At 40.6% G+C, this 16,630-nt stretch overlaps 1 protein-coding gene across 1 annotated transcript in view; it reads right to left on the bottom strand.

Moving 5' to 3' along the window:
* The window catches only part of rnf17 (ring finger protein 17), a 125,488-nt gene that overhangs the window by 40,207 nt on the left and 68,651 nt on the right, over positions 1 to 16,630 (bottom strand). Inside the window, exons 20-21 of the mRNA XM_034162083.1 lie at positions 15,595 to 15,712; positions 9,818 to 10,078 (exon numbers count right to left, since the gene is read on the bottom strand). Of these exons, the coding sequence (XP_034017974.1) occupies positions 9,818 to 10,078; positions 15,595 to 15,712 (379 nt within the window). The remainder of the gene's footprint in view (positions 1 to 9,817; positions 10,079 to 15,594; positions 15,713 to 16,630) is intronic.

Here is a 16,630-nt window from a genome sequence, read left to right as displayed (position 1 = left end):
ATATTTGTCTAATAGATTACAGTTTGTTCATGTAAATGGGGAATCTTCTTCACAGACTAAAGTTAATTATGGAGTTCCACAAGGTTCTGTGCTAGGACCAATTTTATTCACTTTATACATGCTTCCCTTGGGCAGTATTATTAGACGGTATTGCTTAAATTTTCATTGTTACGCAGATGATACCCAGCTTTATCTATCCATGAAGCCAGAGGATACACACCAATTAGCTAAACTGCAGGATTGTCTTACAGACATAAAGACATGGATGACCTCTAATTTCCTGCTTTTAAACTCAGATAAAACTGAAGTTATTGTACTTGGCCCCACAAATCTTAGAAGCATGGTGTCTAACCAGATCGTTACTCTGGATGGCATTTCCCTGATCTCTGGTAATACTGTGAGAAATCTTGGAGTTATTTTTGATCAGGATATGTCATTCAAAGCGCATATTAAACAAATATGTAGGACTGCCTTTTTTCATTTACGCAATATCTCTAAAATCAGAAAGGTCTTGTCTCAGAGTGATGCTGAAAAACTAATTCATGCATTTATTTCCTCTAGGCTGGACTATTGTAATTCATTATTATCAGGTTGTCCTAAAAGTTCCCTAAAAAGCCTTCAGTTGGTTCAGAATGCTGCAGCTAGAGTACTGACGGGGACTAGCAGGAGAGAGCATATCTCACCCGTGTTGGCCTCTCTTCATTGGCTTCCTGTTAATTCTAGAATAGAATTTAAAATTCTTCTTCTTACTTATAAGGTTTTGAATAATCAGGTCCCATCTTATCTTAGGGACCTCGTAGTACCATATTACCCCATTAGAGCGCTTCGCTCTCAGACTGCGGGCTTACTTGTAGTTCCTAGGGTTTGTAAGAGTAGAATGGGAGGCAGAGCCTTCAGCTTTCAGGCTCCTCTCCTGTGGAACCAGCTCCCAATTCAGATCAGGGAGACAGATACCCTCTCTACTTTTAAGATTAGGCTTAAAACTTTCCTTTTCGCTAAGGCTTATAGTTAGGGCTGGATCGGGTGACCCTGGACCATCCCTTGGTTATGTTGCTTTAGACGTAGACTGTGGGGGGGTTCCCATGATGCACTGTTTCTTTCTTTTTTTGCTCCGTATGCATCACTCTGCATTTAATCATTAGTGATCGATCTCTGCCCCCCTTCTCGGCATGTCTTTTTCCTGGTTCTTTCCCTCAGCCCCAACCAGTCTCAGCAGAAGACTGCCCCTCCCTGAGCCTGGTTCTGCTGGAGGTTTCTTCCTGTTAAAAGGGAGTTTTTCCTTCCCACTGTGGCCAAGTGCTTGCTCATAGGGGGTCGTTTTGACCGTTGGGGTTTTTCATGGTTATTGTATGGCCTTGCCTTGCAATATGGAGCGCCTTGGGGCAACTGTTTGTTGTGATTTGGCGCTATATAAGAAAAAAGTTGATTGATTGATACTCTATCTCCCTTACAGAGTTTAGGTAGCTACTCTGCTCTGTGTTGGTATATGACATTAGAGAACATAACGAAGGAATCATATCCTTAATCCTAGTTACAGCGCTTTCTGAAAGACTTCTAGTGTAATGAAACTTATTCCCCACTGCAGGGTAGTCCATCAGGGTAAATGTAAATGTTATTAAAAAATGATCAGACAGAAGGGAGTTTTCAGGGAATACTGTTAAGTCTTCTATTTCCATACCATAAGTCAGAACAAGATCTAAGATATGATTAAAGTGGTGGGTGGACTCATTTACTTTTTGAGCAAAGCCAATTGAGTCTAATAATAGATTAAATGCAGTGTTGAGGCTGTCATTCTCAGCATCTGTGTGGATATTAAAATCGCCCACTATAATTATCTTATCTGAGCTAAGCACTAAGTCAGACAAAAGGTCTGAAAATTCACAGAGAAACTCACAGTAACGACCAGGTGGACGATAGATAATAACAAATAAACTGTTTTTTGGGACTTCCAATTTGGATGGACAAGACTAAGAGACAAGCTTTCAAATGAATTAAAGCTCTGTCTAGGTTTTTGATTAATTAATAAGCTGGAATGGAAGATTGCTGCTAATCCTCCGCCACGGCCCGTGCTACGAGCATTCTGACAGTTAGTGTGACTCGGGGGTGTTGACTCATTTAAACTAACATATTCATCCTGCTGTAACCAGGTTTCTGTTAGGCAGAATAAATCAATACGTTGATCAATTATTATATCATTTACCAACAGGGACTTAGAAGAGAGAGACCTAATGTTTAATAGACCACATTTAACTGTTTTAGTCTGTGGTGCAATTGAAGGTGCTATATTATTTTTTCTTTTTGAATTTTTATGCTTAAATAGATTTTTGCTGGTTATTGGTGGTCTGGGAGCAGGCACCGTCTCTACGGGGATGGGGCAACGAGAGAATAAATGGCTTCACCCAACCACTAACCATGAGTGAAAAAAATGTTTGTGTTGTCATTCATATTCTCTTAAAAATGGCCAAAAAAAGCAAAAATTCTGGCAGGGTATGTTAACTTTTGAGCACAACTGTATGTACATTTGTAATGATACTGCTGACTGAGGAAGGTTTAATACACAGCAACTTGGACACAGAAAGGGTATTTCTTTACCTGTAGCAACCAGATTGTTGTAATGATCAGTGTCAAACCCACAACAACAGAAGTGGGTCCACCTGTCACAGTTATCACATGATAACGCCTTGCTGTTTGATCGTACCCCAATATCACAACTTGTACACGGTAATTTTACCATCCTAGGTACTGATGAATATCTTCACTTTAATGATGTCCTTCCTTGATCTGTTCTTTTGTCAAGGTGGAATGGTTAAACAGCATACATCATTAATGACTCTAAAAATCAATATTTGGGTGCAAAGGTTTGGATTTATTTGGGATCTTCTTTAATCTACACAGTGTCATCTGTCTTGTCTTCTGCACTGCCTGTATTATTTTGAAATCCCTAGTGGTTCAAGCATCTGGTAAGGATACCTACTGGGCGCCTCCCAAGGGAGGTGTTCCAGGCACGACCATCTGGGAGGAAACCCCGGGGAAGACCCAGGACTAGGTGGAGAGGTTATATCGCCACACTGGCCTGGGAACGCCTCGGGATCCCCAGTCAGAGGTGGTCAATGTGGCCCGGGAAAGGGAAGCTGGGGTCCCCTGCTGGAGCTGTTGCCCCCACCACCCGAACCCGCAAGAGTGGTTAAAGACGAGTGAGAGTGAGTGTAGTCAGTCGTACATGATCATGGCTTCCTTCCTGTTGTGTCTCATCTGTGTAAGTATATCCCAGTCCATTTAACCTCTCTTTCAACCTGCACTCTCTGCTCTTCTCACATTATGCAGAGCTTCCCCACATCCCAGTGTTTGCTTTCCTGGTGTTCGACTTTTGCCTCATGTCACTGGTTCTGAGTTTTTGGCTGCCGCTGCAATCTGGTACCTATGCTGATGCCTTTCTGGTTCTGACCCATTGCCTGCCTCCTGGACTTGAGAATCTGCCTGTGTGTAATTATCAGCTTTATCTAGCACCACTGGTTATTACCGCTTCCGGAGAACAGAAGCGTATGACTGAATCCCTAACATATATGCATCATTTAAACCACCTACCTGAGTTGCATCCTGTGAAGGGGTCTTGGGTTGTCCCTTGTGTCTCACGCACAGGGACACAATTAGACATACAGGCTTAACATACCCCCTTCACTAACCCTAACCCTGTTTGATTAAATGTCCTATAGCAAGCTGCACCTTGGCAAGATGCCATCAACAAGCTTCTGGCATAATTCTGGTGGGGCATTTGACCACTCTTCTTGGAGGAGTTAATTTAAGTTGTTTGGCGTGCTGTCACAGCCCAAGCGGTTTAGCATAGCCCACAAACGTTGCCCTGCTTTATCCAACTGCCAACAGTTTTGATGTGTGTTTGGTAAATTAAGTAATGTTTATTTGCACTGCACCTTTCAAGATAAAATCACAAACTGCTTTACAGTGAAAAAAAAATGAAACAGAAACACAAATTAAAACAGCAGCAACATAGAACTAGTTAAAAACAAACCTGTAAGTGGGTCTTGAGCTTCTCTTTAAAAGTTCCAACAGAGCCCAAGAGAACATAGATGCAGTGGCAGTGCATTCCACAGTTTAGCAGCCACAACCTCAAACACAGTCTCCTTTGGTCTTCAGCCTTGACCTACGTACAACCAACAGGTTATGGTCCGAGGATGTCACAGACCTACTTGTTATACAACCCCTGGCAATAATTATGGAATCACAGGCCTCGGAGGATGTTCATTCAGTTGTTTAATTTTGTAGAAAAAAAGCAGATCACAGACATGACACAAAACTAAAGTCATTTCAAATGGCAACTTTCTGGCTTTAAGAAACACTATAAGAAATCAAGAAAAAAAAATTGTGGCAGTCAGTAACAGTTTCTTTTTTAAACCAAGCAGAGGGAAAAAAATATGGACTCACTCAATTCTGAGGAATAAATTATGGAATCACCCTGTAAATTTTCATCCCCAAAACTAACACCTGCATCAAATCAGATCTGCTCGTTAGTCTGCATCTAAAAAGGAGTGATCACACTTGGGGAGCTGTTGCACCAAGTGGACTGACATGAATCATGGCTCCAACATGAGAGATGTCAATTGAAACAAAGGAGAGGATTATCAAACTCTTAAAAGAGGGTAAATCATCACGCAATGTTGCAAAAGATGTTGGTTGTTCACAGTCAGATGTGTCTAAACTCTGGACCAAATACAAACAACATGGGAAGGTTGTTAAAGGCAAACATACTGGTAGACCAAGGAAGACAAAGCGTCAAGACAGAAAACTTAAAGCAATATGTCTCAAAAATCGAAAATGTCATGGCCTACAAATAATCCGGATCTTAATTCAATTGAAAATCTTTGGTGGAAGTTGAAGAAAATGGTCCATGACAAGGCTCCAACCTGCAAAGCTGATCTGGCAACAGCAATCAGAGAAAGTTGGAGCCAGATTGATGAAGAGTACTGTTTGTCACTCATTAAGTCCATGCCTCAGAGATGCAAGCTGTTATAAAAGCCAGAGGTGGTGCAACAAAATACTAGTGATGTGTCGCAGCGTTCTTTTGTTTTTCATGATTCCATAATTTATTCCTCAGAATTGAGTAAGTCCATATTTTCTCCCTCTGCTTGGTCTAAAAAAAGTAACCGTTACTGACTGCCACATTTTTTTTTTCTTGATTTCTTATAGTGTTTCTTAAAGCCAGAAAGTTGCCATTTGAAATGACTTTAGTTTTGTGTCATGTCTGTGATCTGCTTTTTTTCTACAAAATTAAACAACTGAATGAACATCCTCCGAGGCCGGTGATTCCATAATTTTTGCCAGGGGTTGTATAAGGGTGCAAGAGTTCACTGATGTAAAGTGGCATTTGACCGTGCAGAGCCCTAAAATTAATTGCCAAAATTTTAAACTGCAGTCTGAACTGAATGAGGAGCCAGTGCAAAGAGGATGGAATGGCTGTTAAGTGAGACCTCTTCGATGACCTTATAGCAGCATTCTGTACTTTTAAATGATCCAGAGAAGACTTACTGAGGATGGTGAACAGCAAATTACAATAGTTGAGACATGATGAAATGAAAGCCTGGATGATCATTTCCACCTTAGCTTGAGACACAATGTTTCTAAGGTGGGCAATTTTCTGTAAATGAAAGAAGCAAGGTTGCACAAGATGGGTAACGTGTGTCAAAACAGAGGTGGTCAAATGTACCATCCAGATTTCTAACTGCTGAGTGAAGAGGACAGAGAGCCAAGGTTCTTAATCACTGAGGAAGCAAACTTGTCAGGGCACAAACAAGAACTGCAGTTTTTGCTGTATTAAGTGATAGATGATTAGCAGCCATCCATTTTTTTTTCCATGACAAGTTTTGAAGGACAGATACCTTAGTAACATTTTGAGGAGTGAACGAGATGTACAGCTGGATATGATCTGCATAACAATGATATGAGACATCATCAAAAGAACTCAAGATCTGTCCAAGTGGGAGCAAACACAATAGGCTCCAGAACGGAACCTTGGGGCACCACAGGACAGAATGGCAGAAGAGTTCATATATTTCACTGCAGCAACTGAGAAACTCCTGTTAGAGAGATGGGATGAAACCCAATCTAGGGCTGACCCAGAGATGGCCAGCCATGTCCTTAGTCTCTCAATCAAAACACCACGATCAACTGTGTCAAAAGTCACAGACAGATCCAAAAGTACCAGTACTGAATATTCACCTGCATCACTGATACCCAGCTTTATCTATCCATGAAGCCAGAGGACACACACCAATTAGTTAATCTGCAGGATTGTCTTACAGACATAAAGACATGGATGACCTCTAATTTCCTGCTTTTAAACTCAGATAAAACTGAAGTTATTGTACTTGGCCCCACAAATCTTAGAAACATGGTGTCTAACCAGATCCTTACTCTGGATTGCATTACCCTGACCTCTAGTAATACTGTGAGAAATCTTGGAGTCATTTTTGATCAGGATATGTCATTCAATGCGCATATTAAACAAATATGTAGGACTGCTTTTTTGCATTTGCGCAATATCTCTAAAATTAGAAAGGTCTTGTCTCAGAGTGATGCTGAAAAACTAATTCATGCATTTATTTCCTCTAGGCTGGACTATTGTAATTCATTATTATCAGGTTGTCCTAAAAGTTCCCTGAAAAGCCTTCAGTTAATTCAAAATGCTGCAGCTAGAGTACTAACGGGGACTAGAAGGAGAGAGCATATTTCACCCATATTGGCTTCCTGTTAATTCTAGAATAGAATTTAAAATTCTTCTTCTTACTTATAAGGTTTTGAATAATCAGGTCCCATCTTATCTTAGGGACCTCATAGTACCATATCACCCCAATAGAGCGCTTCGCTTTCAGACTGCAGGCTTACTTGTAGTTCCTAGGGTTTGTAAGAGTAGAATGGGAGGCAGAGTCTTCAGCTTTCAGGCTCCCCTCCTGTGGAACCAACTCCCAATTCGGATCAGGGAGACAGACACCCTCTCTACTTTTAAGATTAGGCTTAAAACTTTCCTTTTTGCTAAAGCTTATAGTTAGGGCTGGATCAGGTGACCCTGAACCATCCCTTAGTTATGCTGCTATAGACTTAGACTGCTGGGGGGTTCCCATGATGCACTGAGTGTTTCTTTCTCTTTTTGCTCTGTATGCACCACTCTGCATTTAATCATTAGTGATTGATCTCTGCTCCCCTCCACAGCATGTCTTTTTCCTGGTTCTCTCCCTCAGCCCCAACCAGTCCCAGCAGAAGACTGCCCCTCCCTGAGCCTGGTTCTGCTGGAGGTTTCTTCCTGTTAAAAGGGAGTTTTTCCTTCCCACTGTCGCCAAGTGTTTGCTCACAGGGGGTCGTTTTGACCGTTGGGGTTTTTTACGTAATTATTGTATGGCCTTGCCTTACAATATAAAGCGCCTTGGGGCAACTGTTTGTTGTGATTTGGCGCTATATAAATAAAATTGATTTGATTTTGATTTGATCACTGTCCATTAACATATCATTAGAAACTCAAAGAAGAGCTGCTTCAGTCGAGTGCAAGTGACAGAACCCAGATTAAAATTTGTCAAGAATATTGTGCTCAGCTAAAGCCTCATTATGCTGTTTGGCCACAATTTTTTCTCAAATTTTGGAGATAAAAGGCCATTTTGAAATTGATCTAAAATTCTGAGGAAGGGTCAGCATTAGGCCATTTTAAAAGAGATCCTGTTTAAAACACTGAGGGCCACAGACAGAAATCAATGATCTGTTGATTATGGATAAAACACACGGGCCAGTGGTGTGGATAACCTTTTTGAATAATGAAGTGGGAAAGATATCAAGTGGGCAGGAGGAAGGTTTCATTCTCTCAATCAGACTGATGAGCTCTTTCAGGATGTTTGTGTGAGACTGTCCAGTACTGATGATTAGGTGAGACATGGGACGAGAGAAGAAAGAGAGGAGTTGATGTTTGCCCTGATATAGATTTTACGGATAAAAAAGACAAAAATATAATAAAAATAATAAATAATAGTTACGAGGGTAGGCTGAAAAGTTCTAAGGCTCACTATAATGCAGTTAATGCACTACTCTTTCATGGGGAGCCTTAGAACCTTTCAGCCTACCCACGTACTTTAGAAAAATAAGCAGCCATCGCATCTTTCACCATGATCATCCAACAGGATCATAATCCTGTTGGAACACCCAACTGTGGCCAAATTTCAATTGTGTAACTGTTGATATGAATTCTGCATAGAAGAGTGGTCAAATATCGAGCCAGAAATTCAATCCTGTTCACCATATTCTTATTTTTTAAAGTCATTTTGGTGTATGTTGTACAATCATTCCACCCTGGCAAAAGGACAGTTCAAAGACGTCATTAAAGTAGACCTGCATTGAAATAAATGTGGTCAGATTTCAGAAAGAAATAGCTGATATGTATTTATAAGACCCTTGTGAATGCAGTAAAGTAAATCTGTAAGCCCAAATTTGTAATTCAGCGGAGAAATCTTCGTTTAAAAATGACAAATTTGCAGCTAAAATTTAGCCCTCCGTGAAAACAGTTTGTACAGCCATATCATTTCCATGACGTCAGGGACAAGACGACGCGCTCCCGCCTTCAGTCCGATCCCGCATTGAAATTGATTTTATCTGTTAGTAATGTTACTTATACACGTTCTGGTTTCAACATCCAAAAGTAAGCTGCAATGAATGTGAGATACAGATTTGTGTGCTCAGATCAGCAACGACATCGACAGCCGGCGCCGTTCTTCCTCTCCCGCTCTCTGCCTCTGCTGCGCTTATTAAGTCTGCGAGCTCGTTAACCGCCAACGCGGGCCACTCACACTGCCCGTGTCTGCTTTGCAGCCGGTGTTGTGCCAGATTCAGCGCACAACACCGGCATCACCTCTCTGTCTACTGAATGGAGCTGCAGCACACTTGGCACAAGTCCTGAGATTACGCTCGCTGTTTTAATGTGAAGCGGCCGGTACACCTGTTGCTGCAAGGACAGACTTCTTGCGGCAAAATCCACAGCACTGCACGTCTCGGCAATCGGAGCCCCAGAGCTCCATGGACGCTGAGAGAGGTTTATATATTTTTAATGACTGGGATTCTTTGCGGGTCTCGCCTCCATATCCTGCGATGGTACCGTAGGCGAAAGACAGTAGATTTTCATTGCGACACCACTCAAACGGGCGTATAAAAAAGTCCCCCAAAATAATTTTCAAGCACAAATAAAAGAAATGTGTACTCACCAAATGTGCCGCAAGACAATATGAAGTTTTAAAAAAAGTAGATCCTTCCGTATAAGACAAGAAAAAGGTGCAGATGCAAACTGACGTAAATCCACAAATTACAATTGGCACAATGCATGCTGGGAGAGGGTCTTGTCCGTGACGTCTCGGCAGTGTCCACAATGAGAGGGACAATTTGCAGAGGGCTAAATGTTAGCTGTAAATTTGTCATTTTCAAATGAAGATTTCTCCGTTGAATGACAGATCTGGGCTTGCAGATTTACTTTAATACATTCAGAAGGATCTCCTGTGTAAATGTAAGTCATTTTTTGTTCAAAAAATCTGACTGCATTTTTTTCAATGCAGGTCTCCTTTAAAAGCCCAAAAATATCATGATATTCATGTCCATGATTCAGGCCAAGCACCACTGAATGGAAAGGTACAAATAAACTGAATAAATAACACAAAAAATATTTTCCATTATTCTACATTTTGGTGTTTGTGCTTTATATCAGGAAGAAGACAATGAACTGGCAGTATAACTGACATCTGATGGACACAAGAAGTTATTTTGATTTTCCACTGCTCACCTTTTGAGTTGACAGTCATATTTGGTCAGCTGCACGAAGAAGCTGCTCGGCGAGTTGATGTGTGTGATTCTGACTTTCAGGTTTTTGAAGACAGCAGGAACCTGCAGCTGAGGCTGAAACTCAGATTGTTCCTCATCTCCAGAGACCATCTGGTCTGAGGGATCAACTCCTTCTGTGCCATAGTTAACATAAAGTGGAGGGTCCCACATGACAGGCTCATCATTCTGACATTTTTGATCCTTGGCTGCACCTCTGCTGGAGCTGAATAATGAATGAAGAAAGTGCACCACAATGAAGACTAACCTAAAGGACACAAGTTAAATATAAGACAGCCCTCCATACTAATGGCTGTTCGAATGTCCCCCGTTACAAACTCTGCTTTGGTACAAGTGCGTCCTACATTCTGATAACATTTCAAGGAATTGTACCAAGTTTCCCAAAATTCCTCCTAAAAATTAGAGCCTGACCGATATATCGCCTGACCGATATTATCGGCTGATATAAGCCCTTTTCAAAGTACTCACTATCAGCCGAAATTTTGCAGATAGAACGCTGATAATTTCTCATAAACAGAACAGTTACTGAAATAACGTTTGTGTCGGCAATGTAAAATGTCCTTGCACCGTTTGTCCAGTAGATGGAGCTCTGACTCCATTCAGCTGAGAGCTGCTGAGAGCTGCTTACACCCCTGCTTAAATGTGTTCATCACCGGCCCCCGTAGTTCGCCGTCACACTGCATTGATCGGCTGACAAAAGCATACAAGTTTATAAGGATGTTGTTTGTAATAACTCTGCGATGACAGTCACCCCACATTTCTCCCGTTTCAGTTCAACTCAGTGTGATTAACTCAGTTTATGTAGTAATGTGTCAAATGTGCTTCACTGCGTCGGTCACACTTTTTATTAAGCCCACGTTGTGTAGACCTTATTTCTAGCATGACAAACTTTCGTTTACTGCTAAGAGGTTGAAACACTCAGCTGATCAGCTGATTTATCGGCTAGTGGCAAATCAGCCGATTTATCAATTATCTGCATTTTTTTTTATCGTTATCTGCATCAGCCTCAAAAAAAATCCATATCGGTCGGGCTCTACTAAAAATGTGAGAAGTTGATTTCAGAACACAGGCACCAACTCATGAAACTAGCAGTGTCTAGGTTTGTTAATCAAGGGCCAAAGCTCTGCCAAATTGTGTCAATGTGGTACAATATTACAATATGCTTATCAACCTATAACAAGGATCTGTACCAAGTTACATGAAATTCCTCCTAAAAGTGTGAGAAGAGTTGATTTAAGAACGCACAACATAATCCTCCTTCAGGCCTTGAGCCAGCGAGGGATAAAAATGTGACTGGACAACACAGGTCTCCTATAATGTTGCCTAAATGTGACAAGTCAATTTTTCCACAGTGTGAATGTGGATTAATTGCAAATTTTACACAAGTGTTATTTTGTGTCATGGTGACTTGATTGTAAAGTGACGACTGGGTTAACTGTGATGTTCACACTCTAATGGGAAGAAACGCTGCAACTCAGCCTGTTTAAAAAGAAAACAGTCTCGCCATGTAAGCAGGTACAGAAAATGAATGAATGATAAAACAGAGAGACAAGCTCCCACTGTAGCACACACAGTAGTGTGCCTTGATAGACAGTGGCAACATGACGAATCCAAAAAAAAAAAAAAAAAAAAAATCGGTCACATGACTCATGGTGCCATCTTGGGTTCAAAATAGCTGTTAATCTATCGCCATGTAAATCCAGCTATTTTATTTATTTATTCACTGAAAATGTTGGGTTGTGCAGAAATAGATACAAGGGCTTCAAGTTGTACAGATTCCCTTCAGATCTGAACAGAAGAAAAATTTGGGAAAATAAAGTCAGCTGTGTGAGATGAAGCCGACATCATCATCAAAGCTTTGAGAGATAAATTTATTGTTCAGTCCCATGTACAGTAAAACTCACCTGAAACAGCATCATATATCGTAGATATTCACAGTCACCGGACAAAAAAAATCCCAAAGTTTTTGTATTGTTTTCCATGTAATAAACATGGTATATAACAGCTTATGTACAATGGGTTTTCGCTCACATCAGATAAAATGTCCCGTTCGATCGCAATGTATTTCCATTAAAAACCCACAGCATGTGGGACCGGAGTCATTTCCGTGATTAAAAGCCCAACTGTTTATTTTTTTCCACACAGACTCTATGCTGCTTTCACTGCTTCTGCAGTGCACACACCATTTACATTTTGAGAATGGATCAAATATATTTGGCCAAAAAAAAAAAACACAGGAAATTTTGACCCGGTCATTAAATGGGGTGCAGGTGCTAATTCAGGATTCCCGGTAGATGTTTGGCGCCTCCTGACCGTAACTATTCCATTACATACATATTGCTCACATTGGATAAATGTTCCGTCCGATCATAATGTATTTCCTTTAAAAACCCAGAGCAGTCTGGACGTGCTGACGAACTAAGTATTAAGCGCTCTGACACTCGCCAATTTGAGGAAAGTGAGACCGGAGTCATTACCATAATTAAAAGTCCAACCATTTATTTTTGCAAAAATTTTAATAAATAAATAAACTTCATCATCACAACACCCCGCATTCTCATTGTGGGGTGCTGTGAGTAGAAATTTAAAGAAAAAACAAATTCCATTCATTTTGGAATAAGGCTGTAACATAAAAAAATGTGGAAGAAGTGCAACACTGAATACTTTCTGGATGCACTTTATTTGTGCAATAAACCTCACTTAAACCATTATCATATAAAGCAGACATTCGCACTCACCAGACAAACGCTTTTCTATGGTTTTCCATGCAATATATATTATATATATATATATATATATATATATGTATATAACGGATTTTGCATAACGGGTTTTCGCTCAGATCAGACAAAACATCCTGTGCGATCGCAATGTATTTCCGAAGTGGGTACCATAGCCCAGTTGTTAATTTTTTTTCACCTAAACGAGGCAGGGCGCAATTCAAGTCTGGTGATTTTTAACAAAATGCTGCTTGTTGCCTGCACTGTAATATTGTTAAATTTCACACACATCCCTGGGTGTGACAAACCGCTTTAGATCAGAGCCCTTTGCGTGGCTGTGAACCCTCCCCAAAGCCTGATGTGCACCTGCTGAACGACTGAGACAGCAAGGACTGTGATTTTTCACTTACATTTTCACTCCTCTCCAGTCATATTTTAATTGTTGTTGCAGTGCGCTGCCAATTACAGTTCGATCATGGATCAAATACGTTTCGCAGAAAAGTCCCCAAATATTACCAACGTCACAGCAAGGAGTCAGAAAAAGACGCTCAAATGACTCACAATTCATGGAGGGAAATTGTACGTACCATACTGTTGGTTTGGAGGTTGATGATTGCATAAATAAGTGAAGCTCAGGGACAAAATTAATCCAGAAAAAGCTGCTGTTCTTGTGGCAAACTGCATAAAGACACAACCGAGAACTGTACAGGGTCATGTGCACGTCAACGTCATTGAGTCAGAGTTGCAAAAGCATAAATCAGGCTTTAGGATTTTAAGGTACCACTCCACAGTGGACATAGAAAAAAAATAATTTTGTCTGTTTTATACATACAACAGATTTTGATTCTAACAGACAAAATTCATGGTCATAAGCGAGTTTTACTGTATTTCTTTTACACATTTTTACCTTTTCTTTGTCTTTAACCAAAATTGATGTCAAAATTGTTAGATAAGATTACTAACCACAAAACCGTAATCATTTTCATATTTTTGGTTTCCCTCATCCCAACTAACCTGATTTTAAAACTAGAACCCCAAACAGAGAAGTATTGATTTTAACATTTTAGCTGTTAAAATAATTATTATATAAAAGTATATATATATAAAAGTAGTAGCAGTATGAAAAATGTCTACAACTGCATCAAAATTAATGTGGTCATCACATTAAAATCAAGGCCCCCATGACACAAAATCCACTTATGGAAAATTTGCAATTAATCTGCAGTTTACATGCATTGCGGGGGGGGGACTGTATGGATCACCGATCAACTATTATCATTGAATCACTAAACCAAAGAAATCCACAATTTTTGTTCTTTGTTGAACTACGGAAGCTGCAGTGTTGTAGACTGCATTCAAGATGTCTGGAGTCAGGCAATCAATTAACGAAACAGATAATTTAAGACTTTGCATTACCAAGAAGTATGTTAGCAATGTAGTGGGAAGCCAAATTAAAACATAACTTACTCCCACTTTTACCTTCTGACTAGCATGCTACCACTGAATGCTAGCTAAAGCTACTAAGCAAACTTTATTATTATATGGTAGAGGATTTTGCCAACTTTTGATTGGCCCATTCGCCACTTTCTGACCTGTACCACATGCCGAGTTGACCGCTGGTGGAGCCGAGCAGACGGCGTGTGCGAGACGAGCACGCCTAGCGTGCAGCGTAGCGCTAGCTAATCAAGTGACGCCTTCTATCAATAACGACCAGATAACGTGATACATTTCCTACTTTGGCTGTCAGTTTGTTGACAAGATGACAGAAGACAGGTGTGCGTCTGTTAGCGACGCTGACTTAAAATTAATTTTACACGAAAAAGATGAGAAGAACACCCACAGAAATACACAGTCGGCAGCCAACCTGATTCCCAAGTACGTCATTGAAAAGGGACATGTGCCCAACTTTGAAGCTTATGACAGACAGGTGCTTGACGGAGTACTTGGTCGATTTTACGCGGAAGCTAGACAGGCGAATGGCGAACTTTATAAGAAAACAAGCCTGATGGCTCTTCGTCACGGATTTAACAGGCATCTCCAGTCGATCGATGACATGTCAGTTGGTGCAGTATGACAGTAATAATAAAGAGTTGAAACTTGACATTGATCTTTCAGTTTTAGTATGTTTGACAAACTCCCAATTTTCTTGTTTACCATATAATAAAGCTGTTATAAAGTTTTGATTTCGGTGTACCTGTGATTATGCGGACCTGGTCAGGATGGGGTTCACCGAGGTCTTGGCCCCAAAGTCCCAAAGTCTTGCATTGAATTTGACAAAGTTTGATAGCCACTAACATTTGAATCTACCTGTGAGCTGGTTGGGTCTTCACCACAATGGACATACAACAGCTGAGAAGACTAATTACAAAGCCTTATGAGGTTAAGTTCCTGCAAGGGAACAGGTATACTCTTTAAATCAGTAGAGAAACTTGAATCTTCGACTGGACTGGGTTGCTTGACATGAGGAGGTTTCGCTTCAAATCACAGAAGCTTCCTCAGCTAAAATTCTTGCTCTGGTAGTCTGACTTCTGTCTTGACTCTTGTAGAGAAGAATAAACCAGAAGCCAACAAAAGCTGGAGTTTTTAACCTAACCAGACCCCTCCTACCGAGAGGCCGACTGCTATAGGCTAGTGACTAAACAATAGCTCTAATTAGCACCTATTGTGCACTCTCCTAATGATGGGATGGAAGCCTCCCCTGATGGCTCCCTTGACGACTCTCCTGATGACGTGAATGACTCATTACCATGAACAAAAGACTGAAACTGCTTCTTATTTTTTTCCTAAAGTTAGCTCTTTTTTTTTTTTTTCTTTAAATCAGGGCTATTTCCATGAGCAGAACTGTCAAGATGGCAAAAAAAAAGATCATTTGGGGGGTGGATTTGCTGCATGTACACTTTGTTTGACCATTTTTTAAATTATCTAAATATATTTATTCTTATATGTATGCAGTTCATCAATAAACACACTTCAAGAATAGACAGAGACCCTGAAATTCCACCTCTCTTTGAAGCAGGCGAGCTCCTCTTTGACCAGCAGCGCAGCAATGTTGGCTTGTGGTCCACTGAGGCTGCTCTCAAACATTTTGATTGGCAATGGTTTTGTCTTTGAGCCGGGTTCTGGATGGGTGATCATTGAGAAAAACATTCAGTCATACACACAAAACCTAACAGTTAAAAGCAAAAGCAGACTGAGGGAAGCTACATTTACCATACTGTCATTTCATACATGGCCAAGATCAATAAACTGCTCAAGCCTTGGCTCAATCATCCCACCCCTAATATTTAACTTCTTAAATTTTCATCAGCAAAAAATGTTTTCCTCCCTGTTTGCATTTCAGATTAATTTTAGTTTGATGAGTGAAGAGAAGGAAGACTGTATGACAACCAGCAGAATCATGATGCTGCTTCTGTATGTTGTAATTTCACAGTCAATGTATATGAGCACATCGCAAAAAGAACTCTGGGCTCAACTTTAAACCAGGTTAGGTCAGTTAGCCTGCTGCCTCCCGTTAGCAATGCACCAGCACTGGTCCTGACAACACCCCATTTTAAGAGCAACACACCCATGGGTGCAGATGATTGATGCAACATTTATTAAGGCACCTTGACAGTTGCACAAATATGCTCCCCAAAACTGACACGCAATCTTGTGTGCCAATGACTAACTCTTCGGAAACTGTTGTAGACTGTGTGTGAACTGTGTGCGGCTGTGTGGCAGTGTGCAAAGAAAACTTTGAAATGTTCAAAATTAATTTCATCCCACTTGCTTGAACTGATCATGAACATTGGGCAACCTATTTGATAACACTGCGTGTCAATGTGTGTCATTGACATGAAGGGCATCTGAACCTAAAATTAGATTATCAATCAATTCAATCAATTTTATTTATATAGCGCCAAATCACAACAAACAGTTGCCCCAAGGCGCTTTATATTGTAAGGCAAGGCCATACAATAATTACGTAAAAAACCCCAACGGTCAAAAGGACCCCCTGTGAGCAAGCACTTGGCTACAGTGGGAAGGAAAAACTCCCT

The sequence above is a fragment of the Thalassophryne amazonica genome, chromosome 21, assembly GCF_902500255.1.
Source record: "Thalassophryne amazonica chromosome 21, fThaAma1.1, whole genome shotgun sequence".
Lineage (NCBI taxonomy): Eukaryota > Metazoa > Chordata > Actinopteri > Batrachoidiformes > Batrachoididae > Thalassophryne > Thalassophryne amazonica.
The sequence above is the reverse complement of the archived record's forward strand: the minus strand, read 5'-3'. Positions and strand labels throughout refer to the sequence as shown.